The sequence below is a fragment of the Vicia villosa genome, unplaced genomic scaffold (genome assembly GCF_029867415.1).
Source record: "Vicia villosa cultivar HV-30 ecotype Madison, WI unplaced genomic scaffold, Vvil1.0 ctg.000108F_1_1, whole genome shotgun sequence".
Lineage (NCBI taxonomy): Eukaryota > Viridiplantae > Streptophyta > Magnoliopsida > Fabales > Fabaceae > Vicia > Vicia villosa.
In genome coordinates, this window is record NW_026705019.1 from 466,836 (window position 1) to 484,524 (window position 17,689).

At 35.4% G+C, this 17,689-nt stretch overlaps 1 protein-coding gene and 2 long non-coding RNA genes across 3 annotated transcripts; all 3 read right to left on the reverse strand.

The window, feature by feature from the left end:
• Nucleotides 1-6,698: 6,698 nt before the first annotated feature.
• Nucleotides 6,699-8,395, reverse strand: LOC131624196 (uncharacterized). Its single transcript, XR_009290517.1, has 3 exons — nt 8,326-8,395; nt 8,183-8,252; nt 6,699-6,797 (listed from the first exon to the last, which is right to left on the reverse strand). It is a non-coding gene; the product is annotated as an uncharacterized LOC131624196 (long non-coding RNA).
• A 214-nt stretch (nt 8,396-8,609) lies between these two features.
• Nucleotides 8,610-13,122, reverse strand: LOC131624211 (uncharacterized). The gene is made up of 5 exons (XM_058895172.1): nt 11,274-13,122; nt 10,477-10,922; nt 9,754-10,269; nt 8,766-9,087; nt 8,610-8,617 (listed from the first exon to the last, which is right to left on the reverse strand). Exons 1-5 carry the CDS (start codon nt 13,120-13,122, stop codon nt 8,610-8,612), a joined length of 3,141 nt encoding a protein of 1,046 aa, XP_058751155.1.
• A 436-nt stretch (nt 13,123-13,558) lies between these two features.
• LOC131624199 (uncharacterized) lies at nt 13,559-15,254 on the reverse strand. Its single transcript, XR_009290518.1, has 3 exons — nt 15,185-15,254; nt 15,042-15,111; nt 13,559-13,657 (listed from the first exon to the last, which is right to left on the reverse strand). It is a non-coding gene; the product is annotated as an uncharacterized LOC131624199 (long non-coding RNA).
• Between the last annotated feature and the right edge of the window lie 2,435 nt (nt 15,255-17,689).

Here is a 17,689-nt window from a genome sequence, read left to right on the forward strand (position 1 = left end):
TAGATACCATATTCTAAATGACTCATGCCACGCTATTAACTTCACTGTGGCTAATTTTATTATGGGGAACCGGTGCCTACCTTCATCTGGCATACCATTCACTCTTTAACTTGGTCAACATACTTTAAAAAAATAATACATGTTATCATTATTTTTATTATTATTATTATTATTATTATTATTATTATTATTATTATTATGTAATTGTTGAAAAGATGGTATTAGTTAACATGTATTTGAAGTGATAGTGAAGAAATGTTATGGTTTTACTTTTTTACCTGATTAAAGAAACTCTTTCAAGTAGCTCTATAGATTTCACGTGTCAAGGTCATAATTTTGTGCTAAATCATAGGTAAAACCATTTCTATGCAGAATCATATCCTTCAAAGATGTAAAATGATTTAAATCACCATGAAATCAGTAAAATCGTATAAAATCATGTAAAATTCAAATTTACTTTTTTTTTTCAAATTTTAAAAAGCTCAATTTATATATTTTCTCATAAAAACTTCTACGCTTATTTTATTTTACATTTAAGTAGACTTTTAAATTATTTATGCATTTACAATAGCGTGAGTATATGTACGCGTGCGTGTGCGCGCAAGTGCATGTTTTAATCAATAAAGGGTCATTGTTTAATCAATAAAAGAATTAATAATTATGCAAATATTTATGGTTATATTGTTTAATATATTAGAGTTGTAATAATCAAATGCAGAAATATAATTAAAATAGACAAATATGCTCAAAGACATTTTTATTGATAAAACTTAGAAGAGTTGTTTGCTCAGGGAAACTATAATTGTTGAACAAGTATGTTCTCCAAATTTTCGAATGCCCTAAACAAATCCACAAAACTCATATATAGGAGTAAACTAATAAGTTCGGACTTCAAACTTATTACAACCGGATTTCAAAAAGAAAATAAACACTAGTGGTCGACAAACCCATATGGTCAAAGAAAAAAGCAAAAGCCACCATGGCTTAATAATACACTTAATAATACCTAGATAAGTAATGTGGATGATTCTTTTGAGATGTAAAACTAACAATAATATCATTTCTTTTTTATAATATCAATAAAATAATTAATAAATATGCAAATATTTATGGTTATATTATTTGAAATATCAGAGCTGTAATAATCAAATGCAGAAATATAATTAACATAGACAAATATTCTCAAAGATATATTTATTGATAAAACTTAGAAGAGTTGTTTGCTCAGGGAAACTACAATTGTTGAACAAGTATGTTCTCCAAATTTATGAATGCCCTAAACAAACCCACAAAACTCATATATATATATATATATATATATATATATATATATATATATATATATATATATATATATATATATATATATATATATATATATATATATATATATATATATATATATATATAGGAGTAAATTAAGAAGTTCGAACTCCAAACTTATTACAATCGGATTTCAAAAAGAAAATAAACACTAGTGGTCGACAAAACCATATGGTCAAAGAAAAAAGCAAAATAAAAAACAAAAGTCACCATGGCTTAATAATACACTTAATAATACCTAGATAAGCAATGTGGATGATTCTTTTGAGATGTAAAACTAACAATAATATAATTTCTTTCTAGGAAAAGCCAAATTATTTTTATTCTCTTCTTATCTTCATCTCTTTTTAGGCATAAATGCTAAAGTAACTTTATTCCGTTCTCATCTTCATTTCTTTTTAGGCATAAAAGCTAAAGTAGCTTTAATTGGTGACAAAGACAACTCCTATCTTGAAATTAAATAATATCATAATAATATTATCATGTTAATAATATCCTGGAACATGATACATCCTTCTTTAGAGATATGGGCTACCGTAAGAGTCATCTTCATTTTTCGGTGCAAGGTCAAATGTGCTGGAGGCACTATCACTTTCGCAAACTCTCTTGGACCCTTGGGAAAATATAGTCCAGCTAACACTTTAGATCTATCTGCCAAAAAAGAGTGCCTTTAGAAACAGATGAAGTCTTGCATCATTTTGGATGACCTTTAAACCAATTCTCTAATGTTATTTGTAATAGTAGTTCAAAGTTAAACCTAACCCGCGATTTAATAGATATCCTTTTAACTAATTGTTGGGCTGGACATTCTATCCATATTTGTTCGAAAGAGAACGTCCCGGGAGTAATCCAGTTAATACCAAATACGGTACAAAAATCCTATAAAGATTTATGCTTTGGGCATGTAAGAGTGGAAGTAAATTGTTTATGAGCTTTCGAGGCATAATCTGGAAATATATCTTCATTAAGTCCATACACATTTAACCATTGTATGAACCAATTAGGAAAATATAATGAATTATTCTTATTAAACCAAATGAACTAGGTGTGCTCAAAAGGTTTTACACAAAGAAAATTAGACCAAGCATCCATATAATCAAGATAGTTGTAAGTTTGAGGAGTGTATTCTATTGAAAATGATTTAACACCTGTTGGAGGAAGATTCCAATCAGCAGGTGATAGGACCTTATTAATTTTAAACTTTGACAATTTAATAAATGATTTTTCATATTCATGAGTGAGAGTAATGAAGTCTGAGTATACTAGAATAAACTCATAAAATTCTCTTGTTTTTAAAGTATCTTTAGGTAAAAAGAAGAACCCCTGAGGAGATATTTTTGTAATAACTTGTATCAAAGAAGATTGCGGCAGGAAATAAATAAAAAATTGTAATAAAAGTTGTACGACTACAAAAAACATGCTTGATTGCGACGGTTATTTAGAGAGGTTTTAAATAACCCCCATAAATTGAATTAATAAAGGACATTACATGTAATTACTCCTTTATTTTAGGAGGTTTGGAACCCTTGCAATTTAATGTGAAAATTCTACATATTTTTTTGTAATCCGGATATATTCAAACAAGAACCTGTTTACAAAAAAAACGAGGGTAAACCTCAACGAAAAGAAAGATTACTCTCCAATTGAAACTCAAGATAAATAAAATAATGGGTTTTTGCTAAATTCATAGAAGTTACAATTTGGATGATTAAATTTTCTGATGAATGACCATCTCCAAACCAACGATTTGATGTTCCACATAATGTCAAGAATGTTCCAATTATCATTCCTAAAAAAAATTCCCATTCCTCACTAGCCATAGATGCTAACAGATTGCAAGCCATATTACTCTCTCCTTTCCTACCCTCACCTTCTTACTACGACAATGAACACTCCAACTATGGAAGCTTTCTTTAAAGAAATCATCCTTAACCTCCGCCAAACCGATCCATTCGGCCAACTCCTTCCAAATAATCACTGTGACTTTGCAAGTAAGAAGAGAGTGGAGCAACGATTCGCCAATAAGATCACAGAAAATACATTTGCAATCATTGAGAGGCAATATGATTCCCTTTTTAAGGAGAAGCTCTCTATTAGGGAGTCTATTAATGCAACATCTCCATCCAAAAGCCTTGATTTTATGGGTAACTTCCACCTTCCATAGTCGTTCTAGCACGAAATCAAACTTATTGCTCGGTCCAAACGGTATTCGAAAAGCACTGTACAACTTGTAAAAACTGCTAACGGAGAAAATACCATACGTTTCCGTCTCCCACCTTACGGTATCCTCAGCTACTGTGGGAATTTAGAGCAATAACAAAGATGCTTTCAGCTCGTCAATCTAAACTGCGACTACATCGTTCAACAGACCAGTCCTGGGGATGGCGAAATCCCCCCACTGCCAAACCTCGTCTTGCCAACCTCCCATAATAGCCACAACAACATTTTGAATTTCCGAGACAGCAAACAACACAGGAAATTTCTCGTGAAAACAAAATTCCCCTACCCACCTAGAGTGCCAAAAAGAGGTTGATAGACCTATACCAACATGGAACCTGCAACTATTAGAAAACAAACGACCCGGAAAGGAATTAACTAATTTTGATAAATCTTTCCACCATAAAGAAGTTCCTCTAAGATTTCGTTGAAATTCCCCGAAATTGACCACCTTTAAGTTAAGGTCACCGTAACGAGATTTAAGCACTTTGTACCACAAAGCATCTCATTCAACCAAAATCCTCTAATTCCATTTTTGGAGAAAAGCCGTGTTGAAATCGTCGATCTGCTTGATTCATAACCCTCCCTTGTCAATATGTAGACAAACTACCGACCAACTCACCCAATGAACCTTCCTAACTTACGACGACCCCCCAAAAGGAAATTGCTTTGGATTTTGTTGAACTTGTTAACGAACTTTTTCGGAGCTTTATAAAATGATAGCATAAAAATCACAAGGCTAGACAACACCGATTTGATGAGAGTTATCCTTCCACCGAAACTAAGCATGCACCCTTTCCACCCCTCTAAACGGTTCTTCACTTTTTCAAGGAGACCCCTCCAAGTATCTAATCTTCAAGGATTATACCCGATCGATATTCCAAAAAATGTGAATTCTGCTTCTTTTTTTTGGCAGTCGAGAAAATTTATTTCCATATCAATAAAAGATGGTGTAATGTTGATGTCGATAAGCATAATTTTGTGAAACTTTATCCCAAACCCCGATACCTTCTCGAAGCCTTTCAAGACCAGTTTTAAAGCCCATAGATGCTTCTAACTACATTCTCCTACCAATAAAGTGTCATCCACGAATTAGAGTATGTCAATAAAATAATTCCTATTAAACTCAAAACCTGCAAAATCCGCATTAGAGACGGCTTTCGAAACTAAGCTTCTCAATCCTTCCGCTACTAAAACAAAAAGAAAGGGCGAAAGAGGGTCCCCTTATCTCAATCCCCTTTCCACCTTAAACTCCTTTGTGGGACTACCGTTAACCAAAACTGACATCTTACTTGAAAAGATAAATTCTTCCATCCATCTCATCCATACCTCCCCAAAACCCATGTACCTAAGCATGATTCCAAGATAGTTCCAACTCACCTTTTCGTGTGCTTTCTCGAAGTCGACCTTAAAAAGCAAACAACCATTCTTGTTCCTTTTAGCGAAATCCACCATTTCTCTAGTCACTAAAACTCCGTAGAGCATTTTCCTACTTGGGAGGAAAGCACTCTAACACTGAGGAACAATGGAATATAAGACCACCTTCAACCTAGACGCCAAAAGCTTAGCAACGACTTTATAGATGCACCCATTGAGGAAAATCGGTCTGTAATTGTTCAAACCCAACATATTAGAGACATTGGTTATTAAAGCCATAAAAGAAGAAGAACATTCCCTAGATAATCGAGCCTCAAAGAAAAAAAATCAAAGCATATTACAAAATCCTCCTTCATAAAACCCCAACACTTCTTAATGAAGAAAAAAGAGTATCCGTCTGGACCCGGACTCTTGTCACTCCCACAACCCCAAATCGCGTCTTTAATTTCTCCTTCCATAAAGGGAACTTCAAGAGAAATCATATCTCTGTCAGAAAGTTACTTGAGAAGGCATCCATCCAAGACAGGTCTCTCACATTCGGGTTCCTTAAATTAGGCTGCAAAATGATTATGAACTTCCATCTTAACCTCCTCTACCGATTCAATGATTCCCGAAGAAGTTCCAATTAGCCCAATATGATTCCACATTCTTCTAGCTGTCAAGACTTGGTGAAAAAACTTGCTACTGTTGTCGCCGTCGTTAAGCCACTTAAACCTCAACTTTTGGATGAGCATGTTCTTCTTAATTTTTAAATTCAACCAAAACCAAATTTTAGCTTTACATTGCTTCACCCAACCTTCTCCAGCCCCTATATCAACTCCGTCATCTCCATCCCATTCATCACCTTCATTCATCTCTTTGATCCCTTCCTCAATCTCCAAATTGATTCTACCAAAAAAGTTTACATTCCACCCTTTAAGTCTATCTTTAACTAACCACGACTTCTCCTTAAGAACAAAATTGCCTCTTCCTCCAACGACTATCTTTTTCCACTCCGTTTCAACAAACGGCAAGAACTCTTTATGCGAGAACCATTCATTATTAGTATTGAATGGTTTAGGACCCCAGTTAGACTTGTCGACCATCAACCAAATCGGACAATGATCAAATATACCCCTCGAGCCTATGTATTGTCCAGTCACCCTCCATCTATTAATAATTATGTCTGCTACTAAAAACGATCAATTCTACTCTTAGCCATTCCATCCCTATTAAACCAACTGAATTTATTACCGCGGCAAGGAAGATATATAAGATTACTATTATCAATGAATTCTGAGAAGTCTCTCCATTCAGAGCTATTGTTCACAACCGAACTTCCTATTCTTTCCCCCGTTCCTTCACTGCATTGAGTTCTCCTCCAAATAACCATTCACCACCTTTGTTAGAATTTTTTAGAACCAACAGATTCTCCCAAAGAACACGCTTTAATGGAAAATAATAAGGAGAATAAACGTTTACTGTAACACCCCAAATTCTACCCAACGTTTACGATAAAATAATCAGAGTAAATTTCAAAATTTAACAATCATTGGGATATCACATTCCACCTAAACACAAAACTCAATTGCACATTTGCAAAAAGAGATACATAACACCTATAAGGATAAATTCACACCTGGTATAGTCTCAACTCAAACAACTTTCAATTAAAAAAAAAACCACGCAGCGGATTATTCAACATAATTCCAACATTAACGAAAACTTAAAACCGTCTTAGCATCTTTCAAGATAAACAACATAACCAAAACAATTCTTTTAAAATAAAACAATTGAAACAACAAAATAAATCATTCAAGCGTTCATTATCCCCGAGTGCTACGTATCAGAGCAATGACACCCTCACGAACTAAACGATAACGGCTACTCTCCTTGATTACCTGCACGTTACCAACAGAGAGTAACATTCAAACAGAAGGGGTGAGATATCAAAAATTATAAGCAAAAGTATGATAATTAATAAATTAGATTCGAATCATACAATATTCACAACTTCACAACATTCACCACACAACCATTCAATATTCAACGTAAACAACTTCATCGACATGACTCAAATGCGACTCCAACTGATGCAAATGCATGTGGTACCATTTGGAGTAAAACTCCCAACTTAAACATTATGCCAGATTATTAGGGCATTTCAACTTAATCAGATTGCCATTATGGCCAACTTAAACGGGTGCCAATCTCGGCCAACTTAATCAATGCGAATGTATGCGACTTATGAATGATATTCAGTCAACAACAGCACAACACAACTCGAACACCAACAACAAAATCAGCAACTTGAACTGCAACTTAAACAACATTCAACTTTGGCTATTTAAGCCTACAACAAAAATTTGTCCGAATCCGGGATAATTCAACTTAATCGACTGTACCTGCGAGTCCACGCATTCAATTTAAATTTAACATGATAAACACAATTCACGTATCTACTCGTATACACGAACTACCTCGTAAATTTCGGTTCGTTTCCGAGTAATTATTAACTAGCTTCTACAAATTTTATTATACTAATATAATAATATCCCTGTGTTCAAAATTATACTGTGAACAAAATTTCCACTCTATTATTACATATATCAGTATCTATTATTGACCTGCTATCACTATTTCATGTTTCTACTAAATTATAAATTAACTAGTTTCTATATACTACTGGTACCACTTTTCTACTAGTATTTAATTTCTCATTATGTCATATTATATTAAATCAACTAATACTCATTAAATCAACTATTATTATAATACTATCAAATCCATATACTAGTAGTCTTCTAGTTCAATTATAAATATATACTAAAACTAAGTTTTCATTCAAATATTCATACTATATACTATTTATATATTATATCATTATACATACCTGCTACTATTAATGCATTAGAAACAAGTCTCCATTCCAATGGTTCAAGTAATAGAATATATATATGTTTTCACGAAATGACCACACAGTAAAACCAAGAAGCAACAAAACCGGTCCCACCTATAGCTAGGCCTCGTTTGGATATCCCTTAACAGTCTTGAATTTCACCTTACCCATTAGGATTCAACCAAACACAACTCAGCCACTTAAACTATATTTTGTTCCATCGATGCAACTCAGTATCAAACCCAGAAAATCAATTTCAATTTAACACAAAAAAAAACGCAGCAATCAACAATAATTTCATGAACATGTAAGCAAATATTATACAACCCAGAATCCCATCTAAAAACCATCATACAATCTATTATAATAACCAAACCCCACCCTTACCTGATTGGATTGAAGAGAGCTCTAAACACTCCACTCGGTCGAATTTCGCGGATCTAACAGGACCCTAATTCTGCAATTGATAAACTAATATTAATTTTCTAATTTTTTTTATACTAATTCCATGGAAATCAATTGATTTTTACCTGGTGTTTTTCTCCTGGTTGAAACTAGCCTTCAGACCCTCGGTTCCTCTTTCTGCTCTTCAGTTTCTACGTGAATTTTCTCTGCTAGGGTACTGAGTTATTTTGTTTTGTTTACCACTACTTCCCACTAACTCTTTCTACGGGCCACTTAATTAATGGGATTCTAAATTCATTTTGGGTTCACTAAATAATACACCTATTTCTACTACTACACCCACTTTTATTTATTTTAATAAGTTCTACTAAAATTAATACTAGATCTAATATTAATTTCTCGGCTAATCTTACCCGACTATCAATTTAACAACTTACACCGCATATTCAACATAATCAACAATTAAGAAGAAATAATATTCGATAATATTTAATTAAAATATTTAATTAAATACAGGCGTTACAACTCTCCCCCACTTAAGAGATTTTCGTCCTCGAAAATTTACCTGATTCAAACAACTCGGGGTAGGAGTCTCGCATCTTGCTCTCCAATTCCCACGTTATGCTTTCCCCAGCTGCTCCCAACCAAACAACTTTCACCAATGAAATCTCTTTTCCTCTCAAAGTCTTCATTTCCCGATCCGCGATCCTTACGGGCTTAGTTTCCACAGTGAGATTATCTCGCACTTGTATGTCATCCATCTGTACTACATGAGACGAATCTTGAATGTACTTTCGGAGTTGTGACACATGAAACACATCGTGCAAATTAGAAAGAGTTGGCGGCAATGCCACTCGGTAGGCAACTTTTCCCACTCTGTCCAGAATCTGATAGGGACCGATAAAACGAGGAGTGAGCTTCTTAAACTTCAAGGCTCGCCCCACACCAGTCACGGGTGTGACTCTCAAAAACACATGGTCACCAGCTTGAAATTCCAAATCCTTCCTTCTCTTGTCATGATAGCTCTTCTGTCTACTCTGGGAAACTTTCATCTTTTCTCGAATTAACTTCACTTTCTCCGTAGTTTCTCGAACAATCTCTGGTCCAAGTACTACACTTTCTCCAGATTCATGCCAACATAACGGAGTCCTACACCTCCGACCATACAACGCTTCAAAAGGAGCCATTCCAATACTAGAATGGTGACTATTATTATAAGTAAATTCGATCAATGGAAGATAGGTATCCCACGAACCTCCTTGCTCGAGAACACATGCTCTCAACAAATCCTCCAACGATTGAATAGTCCTCTCTGTCTGACCATCTGTCTGCGGATGATACGCCGAACTCAATCTCAACTTAGAACCCAAACTTTCTTGCAAACTCTTCCAAAAATCAGAAGTAAATCTCGGATCTCTATCCGACACAATACACAGAGGAACACCATGCAACTTCACAATCACTCTGGTGTAGATCTCTGCCAACTTTGCAACTAGATATGTGATGTTAATAGGTATAAAATGAGCTGACTTTGTAAGCCTATCAACAATCACCCATATCGAATCATATCCTCTTGCAGTATTAGGTAACCCCGTCACGAAATCCATCGAAATGCTATCCCATTTCCATTCTGGAATTTCTAAAGGCTGCATCAACCCCGCAGGCTTCTGGTGTTCAACTTTCGATTTTTGACAAGTCAAACACGCATACACAAACCGTGCCACATCTTCCTTCATTCCTGGCCACCAAAATATCTTCTTTAAATCCTGATACATTTTAGTAGCTCCAGGATGGATACTCAAGTTACTCCTGTGACCTTCTTCTAGAATCATTCTCCTCATATCATCATCCTCAGGAATACAAATTTGATCCTGTAGTCTTAACACACCATGCATATCTATCTTAAAGTCACTTTTCTTTGATTGGCCACAACCAGCCATGATGTCCACTAGCTTCACATCCAACTTCTGAGCCTCCTTGATATTATCCAGAAAATCATTATTAACCTTAAGCATTCCCAACTTAATACTTTGCGGTGTCACTTCACAAACTAAACTCATATCTCGGAACTGCTCAATCAATTCCAACTCCTTAACCATCATAGTTGACATATGCAAGGTCTTTCGGCTTAAAGCATCAGCCACAACATTAGCTTTACCTGGATGATAATTCAAACTAAAATCATAATCTTTCAGCAATTCTAACCACCTTCGCTGCCTCATATTCAGCTCTCTCTGATCAAATAGATACTTTAGACTCTTATGGTCACTATAAACTTCAAATCTAGAACCATAAAGATGATGTCTCCAAATTTTTAGCACAAACACAACTGCAGCAAGCTCCAAATCATGCGTAGGGTAGTTCTTTTCATGAATTCTCAACTGCCTCGACGCATAAGCAATAACCTTATCATTCTGCATAAGCACACCACCTAAACCCATGAGAGAAGCATCACAATAAACTACAAAAGGTTCTCCCGGATTAGGTAACGTCAAAACCGGAGCCATCGTCAATCTCTTCTTCAATTCTACAAAGCTCTCTTCGCATTGTGTATCCCACACAAAAGCTCTACCTTTACAAGTCAACTTGGTCAACGGAAGTGCCAACTTAGAGAACCCTTCGATAAACCGTCTGTAGTAACCGGCTAAACCCAAGAAACTTCTAATCTCAGTAGCTGACTTTGGAGATTCCCATTGCAACACAGCATCTACCTTAGATGGATCTACAGCAATGCCACTACCAGATATGACATGACCAAGAAAACTGACTTCTTTCAACCAGAATTCACACTTGGACAGCTTTGCATACAACTTTCTTCCTTTCAGCACTTGCAACACCGTCCTCAAATGATCCACATGCTCTTCTTCTGACTTAGAATATATCAAGATGTCGTCTATGAACACTACGACAAACTGATCCAAATATTCTCGGAAGATACGGTTCATATACTCCATGAATACTCCCGGTGCATTAGTAACACCGAATGGCATCACAGAATATTCATAGTGTCCATACCTCGTTCTGAATGCCGTCTTCTGAATATCTTCATCTCTTACTTTAATCTGATGATAACCCGATCTTAGATCAATCTTGCTAAATACACTGGCACCCACCAATTGGTCCATCAAATCATCTATTCTTGGTAGCGGATACTTGTTCTTAATCGTTACTTTATTTAGCTGTCTGTAATCAACACAGAGCCTCATACTTCCATCTTTCTTCTTTACCAATAGCACTGGAGCTCCCCACGGTGATACACTTGGTCTGACAAACTTCTTCTCAAGTAAGTCCTCCAGTTGCTTCTTTAATTCAGCCAATTCGGATGCAGACATTCTGTATGGGGCCATAGAAACAGGTCTGGTACCAGGTACAAGATCAATTGCAAATTCAACTTCTCTTTCTGGAGGTACATCAGGAATCTCATCAGGGAAAACTTCAGGAAACTCACGCACCACCTGCAACTCATCAATTATAGCTTGATTCTCAATTGACAATGTTGCCATTAATGAGAACATCTCAGCTTCTTCCTTCAACAACTGTCGCAACTGCTTAGGCGACACCAACCCAGCTTCTTCCTCTTCAACAGTTGAAAACCTCACAGTCTTGTTATAACAATTAATATGAACACAGTTATACTCTAACCAGTTCATCCCCAAAATTACATCCAACCCACTTAACGGCAAACAAACTAAATCAACAACGAAGTTCCTATCGAAAATCGACAAAGGACACTTCAAACATACTAGAGAAGTAGTCACTGATCCTTTAGCTGGAATCTCAACTACCATCTCACCATTCATAGAAGATAACACAAGACCCAATCTTTTAACGCAATCAGCAGCAATAAAACAATGAGTAGCACCAGTATCAATAGTAGTGATTAAAGGAGTACTATTTATGAAACATGTACCTCTGATAAGTCTGTCCTCATTCGGTGTCTGAGTTCCAGCCAAAGCAAACACTCTTCCACCAGCTTGTGTCTTCTTTGGTTTCGAACACTGACTTCCAATGTGTCCTTCTTCACCGCAATTAAAACAAACCATTTCCTTATGCTTACAATCTGACATAGCGTGCCCCATCTTACCACAACGAAAACATTTCTTCACCTCAATGTTACACGCAGTACTCTTATGTCCAGGTTTCCCGCAATTGAAACAAATCACATTAGGAGGAGCACCTCCCCCACTAGATCTCTGACCCTGCGTAAATCTTTGCTTACCTTTACCAGCTGGAGCATCATATGGTTTGCCACGGTTCTGTTGATTCTTGCCTCTCCTGTCAGTAACAACCTTGTAATGAGCATTGTTATCTTCTTCAAAGATCCTGCAACTATCAACCAAATTAGGAAAGATACGAATCTTCTGATACCCAACAGCTTTCTTGATCTCAGAGCGCAATCCGTTCTCAAACTTGATGCACTTCGAAAACTCAGCACCTGCTCCATCATAATACGGGTAGAACTTAGCCAACTCAGTGAACTTTGCAGCATATTCAGTCACTGACATATTCCCCTGTTTGAGCTCAAGAAACTCAATCTCTTTCTTACCCCGAACATCTTCAGGATAATACTTTCTCAGAAATTCCCTGCGGAACACATCCCAAGTGATCTCTTCACCTGCCACCTCCAATCTCTGGCGAGTCTCTAGCCACCAATCATCAGCTTCGACTGCTAGCATGTGAGTACCATAACGAACCTTTTGTGCTGGAGTGCAATCCATCACACGGAAGATCCTCTCAATCTCCTTCAACCATTCCAATGCGCCATCAGGGTCATGCTTTCCTTTGAAGACCGGCGGATTCTCCCTCTGGAAGGTAGCCAAACTACGAGATCCAGTATTCTCATCGGCATTTGGTTGATTTGCCAAAACTTGAGCCACAGCCTCCAAAGCAGCAGCAATCGCGGCATCGTTTCTACCAGCCATCTCAACTAAGCACTACACATAAACAACAGTCAGATAAAGTAATTAACAATACTCGATCGTTAACTAACTACGACTCGACAACTGGCCGGACAGACCGACCTGCTCTGATACCACTAATGTAACACCCCAAATTCTACCCAACGTTTACGATAAAATAATCAGAGTAAATTTCAAAATTTAACAATCATTGGGATATCACATTCCACCTAAACACAAAACTCAATTGCACATTTGCAAAAAGAGATACATAACACCTATAAGGATAAATTCACACCTGGTATAGTCTCAACTCAAACAACTTTCAATTAAAAAAAAACCACGCAGCGGATTATTCAACATAATTCCAACATTAACGAAAACTTAAAACCGTCTTAGCATCTTTCAAGATAAACAACATAACCAAAACAATTCTTTTAAAATAAAACAATTGAAACAACAAAATAAATCATTCAAGCGTTCATTATCCCCGAGTGCTACGTATCAGAGCAATGACACCCTCACGAACTAAACGATAACGGCTACTCTCCTTGATTACCTGCACGTTACCAACAGAGAGTAACATTCAAACAGAAGGGGTGAGATATCAAAAATTATAAGCAAAAGTATGATAATTAATAAATTAGATTCGAATCATACAATATTCACAACTTCACAACATTCACCACACAACCATTCAATATTCAACGTAAACAACTTCATCGACATGACTCAAATGCGACTCCAACTGATGCAAATGCATGTGGTACCATTTGGAGTAAAACTCCCAACTTAAACATTATGCCAGATTATTAGGGCATTTCAACTTAATCAGATTGCCATTATGGCCAACTTAAACGTGTGCCAATCTCGGCCAACTTAATCAATGCGAATGTATGCGACTTATGAATGATATTCAGTCAACAACAGCACAACACAACTCGAACACCAACAACAAAATCAGCAACTTGAACCGCAACTTAAACAACATTCAACTTTGGCTATTTAAGCCTACAACAAAAATTTGTCCGAATCCGGGATAATTCAACTTAATCGACTGTACCTGCGAGTCCACGCATTCAATTTAAATTTAACATGATAAACACAATTCACGTATCTACTCGTATACACGAACTACCTCGTAAATTTCGGTTCGTTTCCGAGTAATTATTAACTAGCTTCTACAAATTTTATTATACTAATATAATAATATCCCTGTGTTCAAAATTATACTGTGAACAAAATTTCCACTCTATTATTACATATATCAGTATCTATTATTGACCTGCTATCACTATTTCATGTTTCTACTAAATTATAAATTAACTAGTTTCTATATACTACTGGTACCACTTTTCTACTAGTATTTAATTTCTCATTATGTCATATTATATTAAATCAACTAATACTCATTAAATCAACTATTATTATAATACTATCAAATCCATATACTAGTAGTCTTCTAGTTCAATTATAAATATATACTAAAACTAAGTTTTCATTCAAATATTCATACTATATACTATTTATATATTATATCATTATACATACCTGCTACTATTAATGCATTAGAAACAAGTCTCCATTCCAATGGTTCAAGTAATAGAATATATATATGTTTTCACGAAATGACCACACAGTAAAACCAAGAAGCAACAAAACCGGTCCCACCTATAGCTAGGCCTCGTTTGGATATCCCTTAACAGTCTTGAATTTCACCTTACCCATTAGGATTCAACCAAACACAACTCAGCCACTTAAACTATATTTTGTTCCATCGATGCAACTCAGTATCAAACCCAGAAAATCAATTTCAATTTAACACAAAAAAAACGCAGCAATCAACAATAATTTCATGAACATGTAAGCAAATATTATACAACCCAGAATCCCATCTAAAAACCATCATACAATCTATTATAATAATCAAACCCCACCCTTACCTGATTGGATTGAAGAGAGCTCTAAACACTCCACTCGGTCGAATTTCGCGGATCTAACAGGACCCTAATTCTGCAATTGATAAACTAATATTAATTTTCTAATTTTTTTTATACTAATTCCATGGAAATCAATTGATTTTTACCTGGTGTTTTTCTCCTGGTTGAAACTAGCCTTCAGACCCTCGGTTCCTCTTTCTGCTCTTCAGTTTCTACGTGAATTTTCTCTGCTAGGGTACTGAGTTATTTTGTTTTGTTTACCACTACTTCCCACTAACTCTTTCTACGGGCCACTTAATTAATGGGCTTCTAAATTCATTTTGGGTTCACTAAATAATACACCTATTTCTACTACTACACCCACTTTTATTTATTTTAATAAGTTCTACTAAAATTAATACTAGATCTAATATTAATTTCTCGGCTAATCTTACCCGACTATCAATTTAACAACTTACACCGCATATTCAACATAATCAACAATTAAGAAGAAATAATATTCGATAATATTTAATTAAAATATTTAATTAAATACAGGCGTTACATTTACAGTGTGATAAAAAAAGTTTTTCCATCTAATCTTTACACCCAAAAAGCGATCTCTTTTGAAACTACTGATAACCTCAACCAAATTTACATTCCACAAAAACAGAAGGCCACCCGACGCCCCCTCCGAAGTAGAGAACGAAAAACCAACCTCCTTATTCGCCCAAAAGCTGTGAGCCATCGAGTCAGAAATAGAACCCATCTTCGTTTTCTGAATAAGAAATAAATTCGCTTTTGCCTTTCCTATTGTAAGACTCATTCTCCTTCTTTTGACCCTCCTGCCACCCCTTTAACATTATAAGAACCTATAATCATTTAGTTATAAATATCATCGCCTTCTCTCCTTCCTTTATCTTGCTCTCAAGCGTCACCATTCCCACTATTATCCTCTTGTAGTCTTTAACAAAAATTGCCATTAGTAATCTTGATACTTGATATGGCCCTCCTCCATTTTTCCTTCGATTTGATTAAAGTTCTCCCACATTTTGTTGTTGCATCTCTTAAGACTAGATTCTTCTGAATTCTCCCCATGAGCTTCCTTCCCCGAACAAGAAAGACCCTGTAATGGTACTTCTAAAGCTCCCTGGAGGGAAGAGGACATAGCTACCCCCACCAATTTGCCCTCTGACCTCATTTTCTAGACGACCGTCAATAGAACTTATATATTTAGATTATTTTTTTAAAAAGAAGATTTTATTTTAACTTTTCCATGTTCTTCCTTTACCTATTGTCACCTTTTTGTTGAACCCTAGTCGCTCACTATTATTGGTGTTTCTCTCACCTTTATCACTCTTCTCGCCAACCGTTCATTCTTTTCGCTATTTCAATTTGTTGCCTCACTCTTCTCGTCAACAGTCACTATCTTTTTTGGATTTCACTTTCACACATGACTCTAAAAATTCTTCCCATTTTCTGCTGTCCACCGCTCCCTTATATCATCATCTTATCTCTTTGTACCCTTTAAGGGAAGGTAAACCCCTCTATATATCTTCATCGTCTCCCCTTGTCCTTATATTTGATTTACTCCTAAGTCTAGTTTAAAACCCTAAAATTACTTTGATTTTTTTAGAAATTTCAGTGTATCATTCGAGTTTGAAGCTCACAAACTCACTATTGTACTTCTTCTTATTTTACTTAATATGTAAGTTTGATTCTCAGGTCTAGTGTATTTTCCTTTTTTGATTTATTTGTAAATTTCTAGCATTTAACACATGATTGATACTGGTAGAAATTGTTTGTCCTAATTTCTTTATATTTATTTGTTATTTTGGTAAAATTTGTGAATATAGGTGTTGTGTGAGAAAGTTAGATATGATGATTTCTTTTTTTCTTTAATTGTCTTCTGATTTGCATAGACCCTAGATCTCGGTCACTATGAAATCAAATTGTTGAGTTTTCATAGGTAATTATTTGTTCTTCATTGTTTTCATTGACACCTTGCTTGTTAATCTTTCTTTTCTTCTCCTATATATATTTTTACAATTACTCTGTACATATTAAGAATTTTATAGAAATTCTACAATAATATTAGTGTTTTAAAAGTTTAAGTTCATATGATTGCAGTCCTTTTCTTCTCCTAAATTAATTGAAGTCCTTTGTTAAATTCATATGATTGCATATAGGGTAAAGTTTAAGTTGTACTCCGGACATTGAACAACCATGTCGGAAGACGGGTCTAGAGTTTGATACTGTGAGAGTCAAAGACGTTGAAGATGTAACAAAGAGACCCACGAGTTTATATATCTCCCTTACTCTACAACTCATTAATTCAGGTTTATGTATCTCTTCCTTTATTGACTCACGAGTTGAAAGAGATGGACTACGAGTTAGAGATTGAGATATGCTTTCTCGCTTGATTAGGATTGCTGACGAATTCAATATTGCATTTTATATGACAAATCAAGGTAAATACTTTCTAACTGATTTTAAGCTTACTTGAGCAAACTCTAAATTTTATTAATTCTCATGTATTTTATGTTTTCCGCTGTTTTAGATTGGTTTGATTTCCATATTATGTTGTTGTGATGAAAACTTAGTGTATAGATGGCATTCATAGAGTATGGATTTGATTTCCATATTATGTTGTTGTGATGAAAACTTAGTGT